The sequence below is a fragment of the Hippichthys cyanospilos genome, chromosome 11 (genome assembly GCF_059441005.1).
Source record: "Hippichthys cyanospilos isolate Australia breed blue-spotted pipefish chromosome 11, RoL_Hcya_1.0, whole genome shotgun sequence".
NCBI classification, from domain to species: Eukaryota; Metazoa; Chordata; class Actinopteri; order Syngnathiformes; family Syngnathidae; genus Hippichthys; species Hippichthys cyanospilos.
The window spans coordinates 16947349-16962415 of record NC_142379.1 but is presented as its reverse complement, the minus strand read 5'-3'; the positions used below and the strand labels follow the sequence as shown (position 1 = coordinate 16962415).

The following is a 15067-nucleotide window of genomic DNA, read 5'->3' as shown; positions in this document are numbered from 1 at the left end:
TTGACTTGAAGGTCTTGAGAGTTCTTTGTATCCTGGACAGATTCAAGACACCGTAGGCCAGATGTAGCAAAGCAGCCTCAAAACAAAGAGTCCTGTTATTTGTTACACAGCCCCAGCAGCATGGACCAAATTGTTGGTACACTTTTGTTGGAAAAAAAAAACAAAAAACAATACTGTAGCGTCTCTAGAATATTGCGACTAAATATACATTAAAAATAGTAAACTCTCATTAATGGCGAGGAGTATGTTCCAGACCCACTGGCCGTGGGAACTTATTCAAACATATTTTAAAAATTGCAAACATAATTGAGAACGCAAAAAAAAAAATGCAAATCACAATGTACAGTATTGGAAAACATTGTTGTATGCTCGTGTTTGAATGAGAGATATTTAAATGGATACCAAATGAATTTAGCCACTGTAAGTAAAAAGTGAATTTTGTTTATTATAACTTTAGTAACCGTTCAGGCGGGACCTGGCATGGTGGCATTTGATGTCAGCATGTTTATGTAGGAATGTTTGAAGTGATGTCACAGAGAGCAGCTCCAAATGAGTGTGCTAATTGTGTCTGATTTGTAGTGTCAATTTTGACTGTGGCTCTCATTTCCTATAAGTGAGGGAATTACATGGCAAGTACACACATACAAGGGAATTACAAAAGGCAAATATATACTTCACAACCGATGAAAATGTGTTTTAAACAGCAGATTGCTGTGATGCCGTCACAGCAACAAAATGTAAACACAAATACTTAAAAAAAATGTAGCTTGGCTGCTGATGGTGAACCCGCACTGTAGCTGGGAAATAGTGTATGTCTAATATCTTACCAGGTGACATGAACTTAATAGGAATTCAAGAAAGATTAGGCTTCAAGTTATGTGATAACACCGAAACAAAAAGTTTTTTGTTATCAAGGTTACAATACTTACTGTTAACTTCCCCATTGACACAACCAGAGTGCAACTCTGGCTCGGTTGAGTTGGAAGAAGTGTGCGACCGAGCATCTAGTGTTGCCAGTGACTGAAGCATGCTCAGCAGACTGTTGGATGCAGGAAACTGGAGGTATTTCTCAGGAACATAACCTACTTGACCTGTCTTATTGCGAGCCTGTGGAGGACAGATAGAAAAGCTCAGCAGGTCTACTGTGCACTATCCAAACCCATGTTGTTTGTTGTTGCTGTAAGATTGATGCTCATTTGCATAATTAAAAAAATAAAATAAAAAAGAAAAAAAAAACTTGAGAAAAAAATGAAAGCACATTTAAGGTTTGTGTGCTCAGTGCTCACACACCTTGACCCAATCCTCCATGTCCCCATCTTCAATGACCTCCAACATCTCCTGTTCATCGATGGTTAACTCATCTGGCTGAGAAGCCTGCCACACAGGAAGAGACAAAACCTGTTTAGTACAGTGAGAGACCTAATGTGGTTAGCAACAGAGAAATCCACTTATCAAAAATCCCATTTAAGCTTCTGATCATAAATAATGCCTTTTATACTGACATAACATGTATACATTTACTATTCTCTAAAATGTAGTCCTAGAAGGAACTGTTTTAATTTTTATGATAGTCTGTGTTTGCCTGCATTTTTTGATACCTTATATGAGAAGAGGACCTTGCAGGTCAGTGGGTAATTGCGAAGGGTTCCTGAAGGGCTGGAACTGCTGTCATCGAAAACTTCCATATTCTCTTCGCATTCGTCACCGTCCTCACGTTCCAAGTCAACTGCACCCTGTTACAATTAAAGGCAGGTCCCAAAACAAGTTAAAAAAAAAAAACCTTTAAAGGGATGTTTTGTCCTTTTCCCCTTGAAAATGGTTCAGCTGTTTCTTCTTATGAGGTGATATGAACTTGTTTTGACACAGGTGGAAAACAGAAGATGAATGACATAATCTAGCACCTCCCTTTTTGTTGCCTCAGCCTCTGACTGGCTTCTATGAAGGTCAGGTGATCTTGTGGCAAAAGGAGCTGCCACAGCAAGCTGACCTGTCCACAATAACATTCATGTGCATGCGTGCTTTCACCTTCTGTGTGTGTGTGTGTGTGTGTGTGTGTGTGTGTGTGTGTGTGTGTGTGCGTGTGTGTGTGTGCGTGTGTGCGTGCATGTCTGTGTGTATGCGTTTCACTATCCCCAATCTATTGTGTTCAGTCATCAGATCTCTGTTGACACATTAAACAATACTGGAGTGTGTAAGTTTAAATGTGTAACTTGGACAAAACAAATATATTGTGGTATTTTTTTCTTTGTTTTTATAAAAATCCTTGCAAATCATTCCATGCGTATGTAAAACATTTAAGGTCTAATTATTCTATAGTTTTCAATAATTGGCAAATATTTCATATCCCCATGTTATGCTTATGGTATAGAAATATTGTACTTTCCCCAAATTCAAGTTAACATATGATGCAGAATAAAAAAAAATGCTCAGAAAAAATATGCTTTCATCAAATTTATGTTCATCTAATACCTTTAAAATAATTCAAATTAGTTGTTAATGATTTGTAAAAGTAGGTCCTCAAAAGAAAGTATAATAAAGGATAAATGTGATGCTTCCCACAGTCCTACTTAGGTATTACTATTATTATCTGTGGCCAAAGTAACAAGCAGCTTTTTATTATTCCTGTAACTATCATAACAAACATTTAATCTCTTCCATTCTATTATTTGAGGGAAGAGGTCTCTGTTTGTTTTGCCCCATTACTAAAAAAAAGTTATACGGTAGTGTGGCACTCCAGTGGAGACCTATATTAAAAACAAGTAATTTTAAAATACAACATTTTCTAATATTAAAAAGTGAAATTGCTGTTAATGTGATAAAAACATATACACTACAATAACCTAGCTGTATTTATGTACATTATGTGACAACTATAGGAGCTCATAAGCAGAGCGCATGAGGACTGGAAAACCAATATTCCAGTTCAAGTCTGTCATGGCAGTTTTGTGCACAAAGAATAGGTATGGTGAACCTCAACTGACCTCAAGAAAGCCTCCACAACAATTGTTTGTGAGGATAAAAATAAAAGTTGAGAAAGGCATGGCTATCTACAGTATGTGCGCAATTGACAACCAGCAGGCCCCTAAATAAATTCTGAGTGGCCCCTTGGTTATTGACGGATTTTTTAATGGACCTCCCCCCCAAAAAAACATGTTATAGGCTACTGTGTTCGTGAAAAGTAGATAAATGGTGAAAAAGTTGAAAAAAAAGAAAATATCAAAAAATACAAAAAACAATATGAAAATAATAATAGTAAATTCAGTGAACCTTTGAATCTATGGGTGCCGAACCGCAGGTTTACTGAATATTTTTGGACACTTGGGTGAAGAGAGGGGCGGAGCTTTCATCTGATCACCACCTGGTAGTGCGACGGCTCCGAGGGTGGGGGGAGAATGCCGGTCTGACCTGGCAGACCAAATTGCATCATGAGGGTCTGCCGGGAACATCTGGCAGAGTCCCCTGCCAGAGGGAGTTTCAATTCCTACCTCGAGCAGATATTCTCCCATGTTGTGTGGCAAGCAGGGTAAATTGAGGCCATGTGGACCATGTTCCGGGCCTCTAATGTTGAGGCAGCTGATCGAAGTTGTGGCCGTAAGGTGGTCGGGGCCTGCCGTGACAGAGATCCTTGAAGCTGAAGAAGGAGTCTTAATGGGCCTTTTTGGCCAGTAGGACTCCAGAAGCAGACATGCTCCTTGGTAGCTAGGCCCCAAGGGTGGACAATACTCACCCAGAGTTCCTAAAGGCTCTGGTTGTTGTTGAGCTAGAGGGTGTGTCCCAACTAGAGGGATCACACTCCACAGCATCCCTGATAAGGTCTATTCAAAGGTGCTGGAGAGGAGGCATCAGCAGCTTGAACCTCGGATTCATGCCGGCCGTGGAACAGGGGAACACCCCTGGCAGAATCCTCGAGGGTGCATGAGTTTGCCCAACCAGTCTACATGTGTTTTGTGGACTTGGAAAAGGCGTTCAACCATGTCTCTCAGGGAGTCCTGTGGTGTTGCTTCGAGAGTACATGCTACCAAACCCTTTGATAACCTTGTTTGGCCCCTGTACCACTGTTGTCAGAGTTTGGCCAGAGATTCATTTTCAGTGAGGGTTGGAGCCCACTAAGGCTGCCCTTTGTCACTCATTCTACTCATCACCTTTATGAACAGAATTTCTAGGCACAGCCGAAGAATTCAGGGGTTCCAGTTTGGCTGTCTCAGCATTGCATTTCTGCTTTTTCCGGATGATGAAGTACTGTTAACTTCTTCAGGCCATGATCTCTAACTCTCACTGTCGCAGTTCGCAGCAGAGTATGTAGGGGCTGAGATCAGCACCTCCAAATCTGAGACCATGCTCCTCAGTTGGAAATGGGTAGAGTGCCCTCTCTAGGTGGGGGCTGAGATCCTTTCCCAAGAGGAGGTGTTCAAGAATCTCGGGATCTTGTACACGATTGAGGGCAGGATGAAACAACAGATCGCCAGGCGGATTGCAGTGAAGGGGCTGAGATGAAGATCAGCACCTCCAGATCTGAGACCATGGTCCTCAGTTGGAAATGGGTAGAGTGCCCTCTCCAGGTGGGGGTTCGGGTTGGCTGCTGCTCCTCCACATTAAAAGGAGCCAGCTGGGGTGGCTCGCGCATCTGGTTAGGATGTTAGTTGCTCCGGGTAGATCTCACCGGGAGGTGGCCCCAGGAAGGTCCCAGGACATGCTGGAAAGTATGTCTCTCAGCTAGCCCAGGAATGCCAGGGGATAAGTTGCACTTACACCTCATATTATACTGCACTATGCTGCAAAATGAGTAGGAATAAAACATTTTTGGCTGGATTTGGAGTGAAGAGCAGCACAAACAGGAGCACAGTTGATACTGGGAATTCCAGGACAATCGCGTGCAGCCGTTGCAAACAACGCCGTGACAGTATTATCACATTCATTTTCTAACCCAGTCTATTTTAGAACAGTTTGATTGCAGTTTTTATGCTCATAGATAAAATTGTTTTTCAGCTTTAAACTTCTATCTGTGACCCGAAGACTGTTTTTTGGAACTAATGATTCATAAATCTAACCGTAACCCTCTATTTCTTCTAAAAGCTAAATTATACAAAACCACAAACAGCCACGTAGGAAATCGCAAAATATTTCGTGATAACTGGTAAGGCACGATTGCATGAAAATAGATTAGTGATACTTGAAGGGATTTATGTATTTTTATGATATGAATATGATAATGAATCTATTATTAATTTTCTCTGGAGATATATAATGCAATATAGATTGGTTTGTTTCTTCTTCACGCTTGACTTGTAATAAGATCGGTTGGGCATTGTGATCTGGTCACCCACAGGGGGCCTGCCTGCTGTGACATCAAAAGGGACAGACGCCTAGAAGTGAAGGAAAGCATCTCCACAGCGCATTGTTTCATTCTCAACCTCGAATACACATATCAGTCGACTGGCGCCCACAGATCTCGAACTGTAGGGGACTCCAATGTATCTCCAAGGTGCTGAGGTGGTTAGATTCAATCCCTCCACCCAAAGGGGGGCAGCAGAGGACCGGAAACAACCCAACATGCGGACCTAGCCATGGGACCATCCCTTTTGGTGAACTGGCAAATACAAAAGATGGGAGCGGAAGACAAACCGGCATCATTTCGCAGAAACCCGGAAATGAACCAGAGATCTCTGTTTTGAGCAATTGTCTTGTAAACTGCATTAGCCAATTTGGTAATAATACAGCTATGAAGCGATGAACGTGTGCATGTGCATTGATACCAGCTCATACCCGAGCGCGCAGGAGTCTTTCACAAAGGTATGTAAACACTATAACATTATGCAACTGGGCACGCAATCAAAGCTAAAATTAAATGTGAAAGATCCAACATACTGCATAATAGTTTTCAATAATGTAAATAAAGCTAAGAAAGGTATGAAAAAGATGGAAGCTGGCCGACTTTGACCATCCAGGGACGATTCTAAATGTGTCTCCGTGTTATTTTTTGCCCTTTACCTATGTAATTTTGTCCTTTTTCCTCACCTTAGCATCCAAGTTTACCTTTTCATTATCACCCCATCTTTACACCCTTACCAATAAAATTCCTCTAAAGCTGCTCCCATTTTAGCCTCATTGTCGTGCAACTGCCATCAGCAGTTCACAGCCTTTCTGTGTAGCCTTCCACTGAGAATCACTCTGGTGTTTGTGATGTGTTACTGCAGTGTCATGTGAGCAGAATGACAATATCTCCATTTCAATGTCCAGCAAATACACATCTATTTTATGTTTAATGACTAGGTGGTAAATCGATAACTTTCGAAATGTGTTTTTGTTGAATATAGCAAAAAGATATTTGGGGGGGCTTGTAAAGTTTGCAATGGAGTTTGAGACTTCTGAATGAATTATGTTTCCTTTTTTCTTGTAGGCACTCTCGTCAGACAGATAATTAGGCCGAGTGATCAATCAATTATCTTACACTTTGCATCATTCACGAAGAGATTTGTCAGGAGAGCTATTCTGGCAAGGTAGTCTGTAATGAAATCATAAAAAATGAAAGCCTCCGGTTGCCTGTCTTTCTGAAAATTTTCTGTACAATGAAAAGAAAGATTCCAATTGGGGTACCACAGACTGTTAGAGAATGTGCTTAACATGAATTATTCACAATTAGAGCAATGAAAGGTTTAGATTTGAAAATGTGTAACTCCGAGAGCATGTACAATAGAAACTCTGAGATCCAATGTAAGGCTTTCTGGGAAGATGGATGACTAATCTGTGTATTTTGTGTGTTTCCAATAGGAAATACACACACACACACACACACACACACATAAATATATATATATATATATATATATATATATATATATATATATATATATATATATATATATATATATATATATATATATATATATATATATATATATATATAAAATGATCAATTTCAGGTTCAAACTATTGCATTAAAAAATCATAACTAACTTTACAAAAATAAGTGTCATCAAACATGTTAACCATTGTTAAGATTCAAATGTAAAAATGTAAACAGTCAGTTCTAACTTTCATGAGAAAAGCATGTGTCACATTTGTGAAGAGACGTGTCTTACGTGTCCTTTTTTAGATTCAACACAAGTACAAAAAAAATTTAGCACTGGAAGATATTAAAATCCCTTAACGCTAAATGTTATTCATTGTTTGTCAATTTGGCAGCTAAATTAAGCCCGCAATCCTGATACAGACTTGCGTCAATAAAAAATGAATGGATATGCCATAATGATATAGACATGCAGTTCTGATCATTCTTCAACACTTTCCTGAAGGTATGAGATTAGCGCAAGTTGTGCTTACACATTTTTGCCCCCCCCCCCCAAAAAAAAATCTGCTTCAAACAAAAGTGAACATGCTATTTTGACGGAGAACCAACACAGAGTGAGTTGTCTCACCGACAACGAGGGATCCTGGGAAGTGTAGTTGGCCCAGCGCTCATTCTCAAGCTCCTCCATCACCTACATGCACAGTAAGAGCGAGGGTCTCTTTGTGAAACTGCACTCATGCAAGCATGCATTGACGCATATAACTACAGTACATCACATTAACGGAATGAATGCATATCATGCAGCAAACTGTAACATACCTGGTTCATGGCGCTCTTCAGCCAGGTGTCGACAGCAACGCCCACTTGCCGCAGGAGGTCCAATCGCGCTTCTGCTTTTAACTTTATTGTCTTTGAAGAAAGAAAGGAAACGCTTGGTACAGTAAACCCATCCACCATGTTACTGGATGTACAGCACATATTGATACTTTTTAGTTTTTGCTTATGAAGAGAAAAAAAAGGTATGAACCGAGGACATGTAACAATGATTATTTGAACGAGAACATGGAAGAAAACTAGACTGTTCGAAGCTGGTAAACCTTGCAAGTTGTGTCAGCCTTCATGTCAGTCATGGCAAAAAAAGGTCTTATTCTAACAAAGGTTGACAAACACAAATCTATTTGCACCACACTTGGAAAAACAAGTTTTAGAAGTGAATGGTATTATTACTGCTGTGGTAGATGTCTGAAATTTACAAAGCTATTGACGCGTTATTCGTTTTGTTGTTGTTTGCCATTCAAAGTTCACCATTCAAAGTCAAACTCTCCATGGGGATAAAGTACTAAAATCAGGCGGCTCACTTTTATTTCCAAACTTACTTTTAATGAGCTGCCAGCACTGTGATTGCTGGATAGGTGCTGTCTTCTTTACTAATGAGACAATATGATGAAGCTATAAACACAGAGTAGGAAAGCCCTGCTTGTCTGCCTCACTTGCTCAACTCTCTTCAACTCTAATCCTCTCTTGTCATGTTCTCTGCATTTTTATTGCTGTCCTCTTTCATTACCTGTTCCTTCACTTTGTCTCTCGCGCTGACACAGCACATTGATTGCTGATGGATCAGTGTGTCTGTCTGAATACCAACAGTGACAGCTCTCCAGCTCTGCTTAATAAACATAGGGACCCCTCAAGTGCTCTTTGTCACTTTCTGTAAGCAGGGATCAAATGCTAGAGGAAAATAGGCTATTTGGGAATAAAAAAATGATGCAATTAATAGAGGAAATGTGTATTACAATCTAAATATATTATGAGGGCCAAAGTTCTAAATCATACCTCTGAAGCAATTTATTGACTATCCTTGGTGGAACTAGATGTCAGCCCAACTGTGAATATAGGCATTACTGGCCACTGCTTATGTTCTAATGCGGTCATGTAAGATTAACTCATTAAATGTGTTTCTTATTGTTGGAAACAGATGAAGAAAAAAACAACAGAAGAACAGAAGAAACGCAAATCTTTAAAAACCCAAATCATTATGCTGCATTTCAAAACCATTACCTTTATAATGATAATGATCCCTGATTTAAGTACTGTACTAAAATAGCATATTAGGTTGCCTCTTAATGTAGAATGACAACCATAATGTATGACCATTGTGTTCCCTATTCATGGATTTTATTATTCAGCCTGCAAAGTGGAAGTGAATATTAAAACATGAGTCCGAGAGAAGTGTTATAACTATGTGCATGATGCTATAGGCAAAATGGATTCATGCAACTTGTGCTACTTTCATTTCCTTAATAATGCTCAGATAAGAGCTCTATAAAGCAGCCATTTCATTAAATATATATTGTACTGTCTATATGCCTGATCAAGGTCACGCTAGACAGGAAGAGCAGGAGACTGTGAAAATGGATGTGATTACACAGCTGATTCTTGCACCACCTGTGTTTGCATTATGTGTGATAGCATGTTATTAATAGTGTCTGCCTGTCATGTGAAGCAGACATATTTGCAAAAAACTGCCAGCAGAGGGTGTCTGACGTGAGAGCTGGTAAGCTTTGAGAGCTAGAGGAAAATACAGTAATGAGCAAAGCAAAGCAACAGAGATGTAGAGGCAAAGTGATAATCTATCCAGGGTGAAATACACTTGAGTTTAGCCGATGCACGGTCTTTTAATAGTTCAAACCACGATATCTAGTAACTCAAATTGATTAGTAATACAGTAGATGACACATCCATCACAATAAGACAGTATGTTGCATGTCAACAAAGAGAAGTCATTAATTAAAATGAAAATACTGTACTATATTTAAGGATATTGTAAGAAATGTACAAGATATTTTCCGTATGTTAGTTAGAAACCTCTGTAGTGATAATGATTACAATATTTAGGAAACGCGGATGTCTTGTAATGTACTACAATTTTCTGGGGTAAAAACTTCATATCCCAGTACAGTGGGCCCCCGGGTTACGAACTTAATCCGTTCAGCGGCTACGCTCGTGTCTCGAATTGCTCGTATAGCGGGCAATCCAAACCCATGTTAATTCGTGAATGCGTGCATCGCGCGCAGAAGCTTTAGGTAAAAACGACACACTGTATACATATATTAAAATTGAGTGACATAATCTGCTGTACACTTGCATTTTATAATAAATACATTGGATAATTAGGTTTTACCTTTGAAACGACGAGACTTGAGCTGGGTATAAGCACATGGGGCAGGGTCCAACGCTCAAAGTTAACACGGCGATAGATATGCTATTGGTCTTACAGTGTTACTGTAACTCTTTCAGTCAGGGTGCAAATCACGCAGATACTAAAACATCATCCTCTTATTTCTTTCTTTACCGCTGCTAGTAATTTTAGAAGCTATGTCTAACAGATAAAGTTTGCAAAGTCTTCACAACATTCCGTTTTTCACTAATTTTCTCTGCTTCCTTCCATCCTGTCCCTTCAAGCTAGATAAAGGCGTTCGGCCAATAGCATATCGGCATTTCTGTGATTGACGTGTGACGCCGGCCAATAGCATCTCCGTGAGTGAGACCGGGTGACCTTAATCGACCAATAGCATATTCGCATCTCCGTGACTGACTGATAATTATTCGCACTTTTTTTTTTAAACGGTTGGAATGTATTGACAATTAATTAAAAAAAAACACACATTTAAACCAATGACAATTCTTTGTCCTGCAATCGGCACATTTAATTTCATGTCAGCTGTTTTTCCCTTTAGCTGTACAAACACTACACTTAAATGGTAATATATTTAGACACCGTGAGTGAGACAGTCAGTGTGACGTTGTAAGACCAATAGCGTTCACATTACTGCCACAAGTATCTACTGATGATTAATGATGTCGCTACTGTTGATTTTATTGACGCAATTAAACGAGAACATTGCTACATATTCAATGGCCGGCATGTCGAATTGCTCGTAAGGCGAGAGGTTTGTTCGTAAGCGGAGGACAAAAATCTCCCTGATCCACGCTCGTAAGGCGAATTGTTCGTAAATCAGGGTGCTCGTAAGCCGGGGGCCGACTGTATTTAGATTAAGGGTAAAAAAAAAAAAAAAACTTCCACTTTCAAAATGTAGCTGATAATATAAATAAATATGTATGTATGTAAATATGTATATTGTTTTTTTTTCAGGCTGTAGTAAACATTCTTCTGTTGCTCCTTTTTTAAGACCCTGCTTAGTAACTACACCAGCTGTGTAAATGTTTTAATTAATATCAAGCGGCGTTACATGTTGGTATAATGAGAAAAAAAAGAAGAAAAGTGACAAACCTCAGCTTTGCGTATGTTTTCTTTGGATTCTTCTATCTTCATCTCAAGATCTGCTCTGCCCTGTTCAGTGGGTGGCAGGCCATGACTCTCACACTCCTCCAGTGACTGAGCAAACACACACAAAGCACGTACTGGAGGTCAGTACAATGATAATGTCTATTCCTGTAGTCATATTAGGAATAGGCTTACATTCATTATTCGTACAATTTTATCACCTTTTATTTTGTTGTTTAACAACTAACATTACATCATCAAAGAAAGAATAGAATTTTTTAACATTTTATAGATGTGAGGTGATCAAGAGTTAAGAAAGGTGAAGAAAATTATGAATTTTTCCAAATGTTGATATATGTGTTTTCGCCATAGGAAATAACAAATAATTTTCTCATCTTTTGAAAATTAGATTTTGGTGAGCTCAAAATTAACTGTGAATATATTAAGATAATGTGTTTCCAATTTATATTACGCAAAAGGTACATGTGCAATGTCTCACTCTCTTGTAGTGGATAATATTCTTGTGTTCCCTGGCCACTCGTGTCGCCCATTTCCTGGCCTCCTTGTTCAGACTGTGCTCCTCGGTGGTTCCCATCTCTGACTCCAGCTGACGACTCTAATAAAACAAACATACACAATCATGCAAGCATGAGTAAACACATGGGAAAACACACAGGCACGCATACTGCAGAACTAAGACAAGAGAGAACACTAACACAGAGTTTTACATACAGAAGCAGTTCATAGAGTTAACGAGAGTAAGAAAGAAACATTTCATCTGTCTTGTGAGGGTGTACAGTACTGCAAAGCTGCAAGTTATTGCTATCAAAACAACATGTTAACGACACAGTGTTTATGTGTGCATATTTGTGTGGACTACCAATCGCAAGTGTCGGGGGAAGTTGGTGGTGCACATTATTCTTCAGAAATGCATAAAATCATGCTGTGCCTTTGTATGCACAGGCAAATTACAGATTTAAATTATTTGCCGGGATCCAAATACAATGTCACATATTGGTAAAGTGTTGGAAGTTACAAAAAAAGTTGTTTCATATGCCAATAAGTAACTTTCTTTTGTGCATCTTGGGAACAGTGTGATAAAAATAGGAACACTAACACCCTTCATTGAGCATGTATTTTGTGGAAGGTAGATGTCTTATTTTCCTCTAGTAATTTAAGAACTATACACAACATATGGTTTAGAAGCCTCACTTGTTGAATGCATAAGAGCTTTCCAATGATTAATCACAATAATTATGGGTATGTTTCAGCAAGGCACAAGTAATCGTGACTAATAGTGTAGAGCATCCTCTCACACAAACAAGTAAGAACCCTCGCAGCATCAGATGTTTTATGGATGTTGGCCTAAATCCGGTTTGTCCATCTTCGACTTAGACTTGATTTCATTCAAAAACTGTTGTTAATAATAGAGTTGTGTTTAGCCTGTCCGATGGGGAACAAATTTATTAAAGAATACTTCTTGAATTCAGTTTAGTCCAATATTCATAATGTTCATAATTGGGTTTTGTTTAGCCTATCCAATGTGGTCCAAATTTAGTCCCAAATAAGCCATTGAAACACGGCTACAGTTATTGCCCTCCGAGATGGATCAAATGAGTAATAGTCATTGAAATTTATCTGGTGTTTAACTGTCCAATGTGGTTCAGATTGTGTCTAAAATTAGTTGAATACTAAGTAGTGTTTAGCTTATCCAGAGGGCCAAATATTTTTCAGAATTTGTTGACGATTTATCCGATTCATTTCTGCCAGCTATAAGTGCAGCATTGTATTATTACCAATATTAATAAGAACAATTTTGTGTTCAACAGAAAATGATTTTCTTGTGTCTTTATACAGTATATGCCTTGCCTGTCAGCATTATATACTCTGCATCTACTGCTTGCAGCTGGATAGTTCAGTGGTTAAGACCATTGACTTGGAATACAGAGGACTGAAGATTGATTCCAAGGCAAATGGTAATATCCAGTTACTTCTTCAAGCAAGACCCTTAAGGGACCATCGGAATAAGAATGTAAGGCATTCATGGTCAAAAAATTCTCTTAATCATCTTGAAAAGAAAACAGACTTTCAGTTTTCAATCAAATTTAGACAGTAAAAGGATATATATTCCAAATACGTCTGTCTGTTTGACGATTTGAAAATGACTTTTCAGCCAGATGTTTTTTAGAGGGACACAAGTGGTGTTTTTTCATTGTATTTTCAACCAATTTTTGCTGGGTGAGAATGCTTGTCCCATCTTCATGAAAAAGCGGTTGATGTGATTTGTGATTCTGTCTAAAGTATAAATATCTGGCAAGGCATGTCCAGAATCTGTAAAAAAAAATAGCTCATCTCTGTGGCTGAAAACTAACATTACGTATATATATTTAAGACACATACCTGTGAATTACAGGTACCACTATGATAACTTGACAAAGTGAATACACGTTATATGAATGCGAGAGTATAGTAGGCACAAATGTCTCAATAATGAGAAGCCGTGGCACCCGAGTGCAATAAAGAGAGAGTTTCTAACAGTTATGGCTACCTGTGCCAGGGTCATTCTCATGGCACTGACGGGTGAAGGCTCAATGTCCACCAACTGCTGCACCGAGCTCAGAGTCTGGACAACGCGACCAAAAGCAACAAACACACAAACACAAGGAGGAGTTAGTGGGAAAATAGTTGAGGGAAAAGTGTTAGCAGAGTTTAAGTGGGATTGGGAGGACACAGGAAAGATAGGGCATATTATGTATAGGGAGATGAGCTGTTAGAAAAGTTTTCTAAGTATCTCAACAGATTACTATTTGAAACACCAAAATATATTGAGTGGAAATCATTATTAAGTTGAAAGAATGAAAGAAAACTGAACATGTGGCCAGATAGCAGACTTATGACTTGGTGAAGGAACTGTTCATGTGTGCCAGTAAGATGGGTTAAACAGAAGAAAAAAAAAGTGTCCTGCTGTTTGAACGTGGTCACATGTTCCACTAGCACGCACAGTAGGATATCGTTGTGTTCACCAGCTCTCACCTTGTCACACTCGCTGGGCTGGAACTGGAAGTCGTGTGCTTTGTGGAACACTGGGTTCTCTTGCATGAACAACTGCTGGTTGAACTCCTGTATTATCTAAGAAAGAGACACAAGTAGATTTTGTCTTTGACTACTCTGCAATTAGCAAAGTCTTTCTGCCAGTATAATTTTTTGTGACTTGGCTGGTTTTGCAAAAAACCGTACAGTCATATGGCACGCTGAGGTTCAAACTGCTTTATGGTAATTGTAAACCCATTGAAGCAACACCATTGGTTAATACAAACATATTATGAGATGTTTGCCATGCAACACCTGCTACTTTGCTAGACTCGTTTGATATAGCTTCTCTTTTGTCACTAAACTCAGCATGTAACGCTATGCTGGATAAAATGTAAACAAATATCCTATTTTTGTTCATGTATACGTATACCAAATCTGTTTGTGTTACACATATACCAAATCTGTTTGTGTTACACAACATAAAACACTAACATTTTTCATCAGTCTGTCAATATCCCAAGGGTGTCACTAGGTTTTATGAACAGAGGAGGCTTAGGCCCCAGGATAATGTACAGGATGTGAACAAATCCAATGCTTGAGGACAACACGTTACAAGCAGCCCACAAGGGCTGATAATACTGTGTAAACGTTTTAAATCAACGCATATCTTGTGTTACGTATAAATACGTTTTAGAATTAGCAACCAAAATAAAGAAAGAAAATATGCAGAGTGTATGAAAAACTGTGTTAAAAAGGTTCACTTGTGTTGTCACAAAGTAACCCAATCCCACAATTTTCTAATAAAAATAAATATTGAAAAAAAATCTGCCTTCTAGGATTAATAATGCAATCAAAATCATCTTAACAGCTGTAATCAGCAGCTACTGGTAGGTGGAAGCATCAAAGAATGCTATGTATTTTTAACAGTGGCAAATCGATTGATTGCGTTGTCGTGCAAAGTGAGT

The 15067-nt window shown here is 38.9% G+C and overlaps 1 protein-coding gene across 2 annotated transcripts in view; it reads right to left on the bottom strand.

Annotated features, from left to right (window-relative positions):
• The window catches only part of fchsd2 (FCH and double SH3 domains 2), a 45600-nt gene that overhangs the window by 7172 nt on the left and 23361 nt on the right, over window positions 1-15067 (bottom strand). Inside the window, exons 10-18 of one of the 2 annotated variants that reach the window (XM_088426825.1) lie at window positions 14103-14198; window positions 13618-13692; window positions 11569-11685; window positions 11076-11180; window positions 7607-7696; window positions 7416-7478; window positions 1599-1733; window positions 1291-1374; window positions 930-1107 (exon numbers count right to left, since the gene is read on the bottom strand). In XM_088426825.1, the coding sequence (XP_088282951.1) occupies window positions 930-1107; window positions 1291-1374; window positions 1599-1733; window positions 7416-7478; window positions 7607-7696; window positions 11076-11180; window positions 11569-11685; window positions 13618-13692; window positions 14103-14198 (943 nt within the window). The remainder of the gene's footprint in view (window positions 1-929; window positions 1108-1290; window positions 1375-1598; window positions 1734-7415; window positions 7479-7606; window positions 7697-11075; window positions 11181-11568; window positions 11686-13617; window positions 13693-14102; window positions 14199-15067) is intronic. The other variant, XM_088426826.1, reaches the window with a different exon arrangement.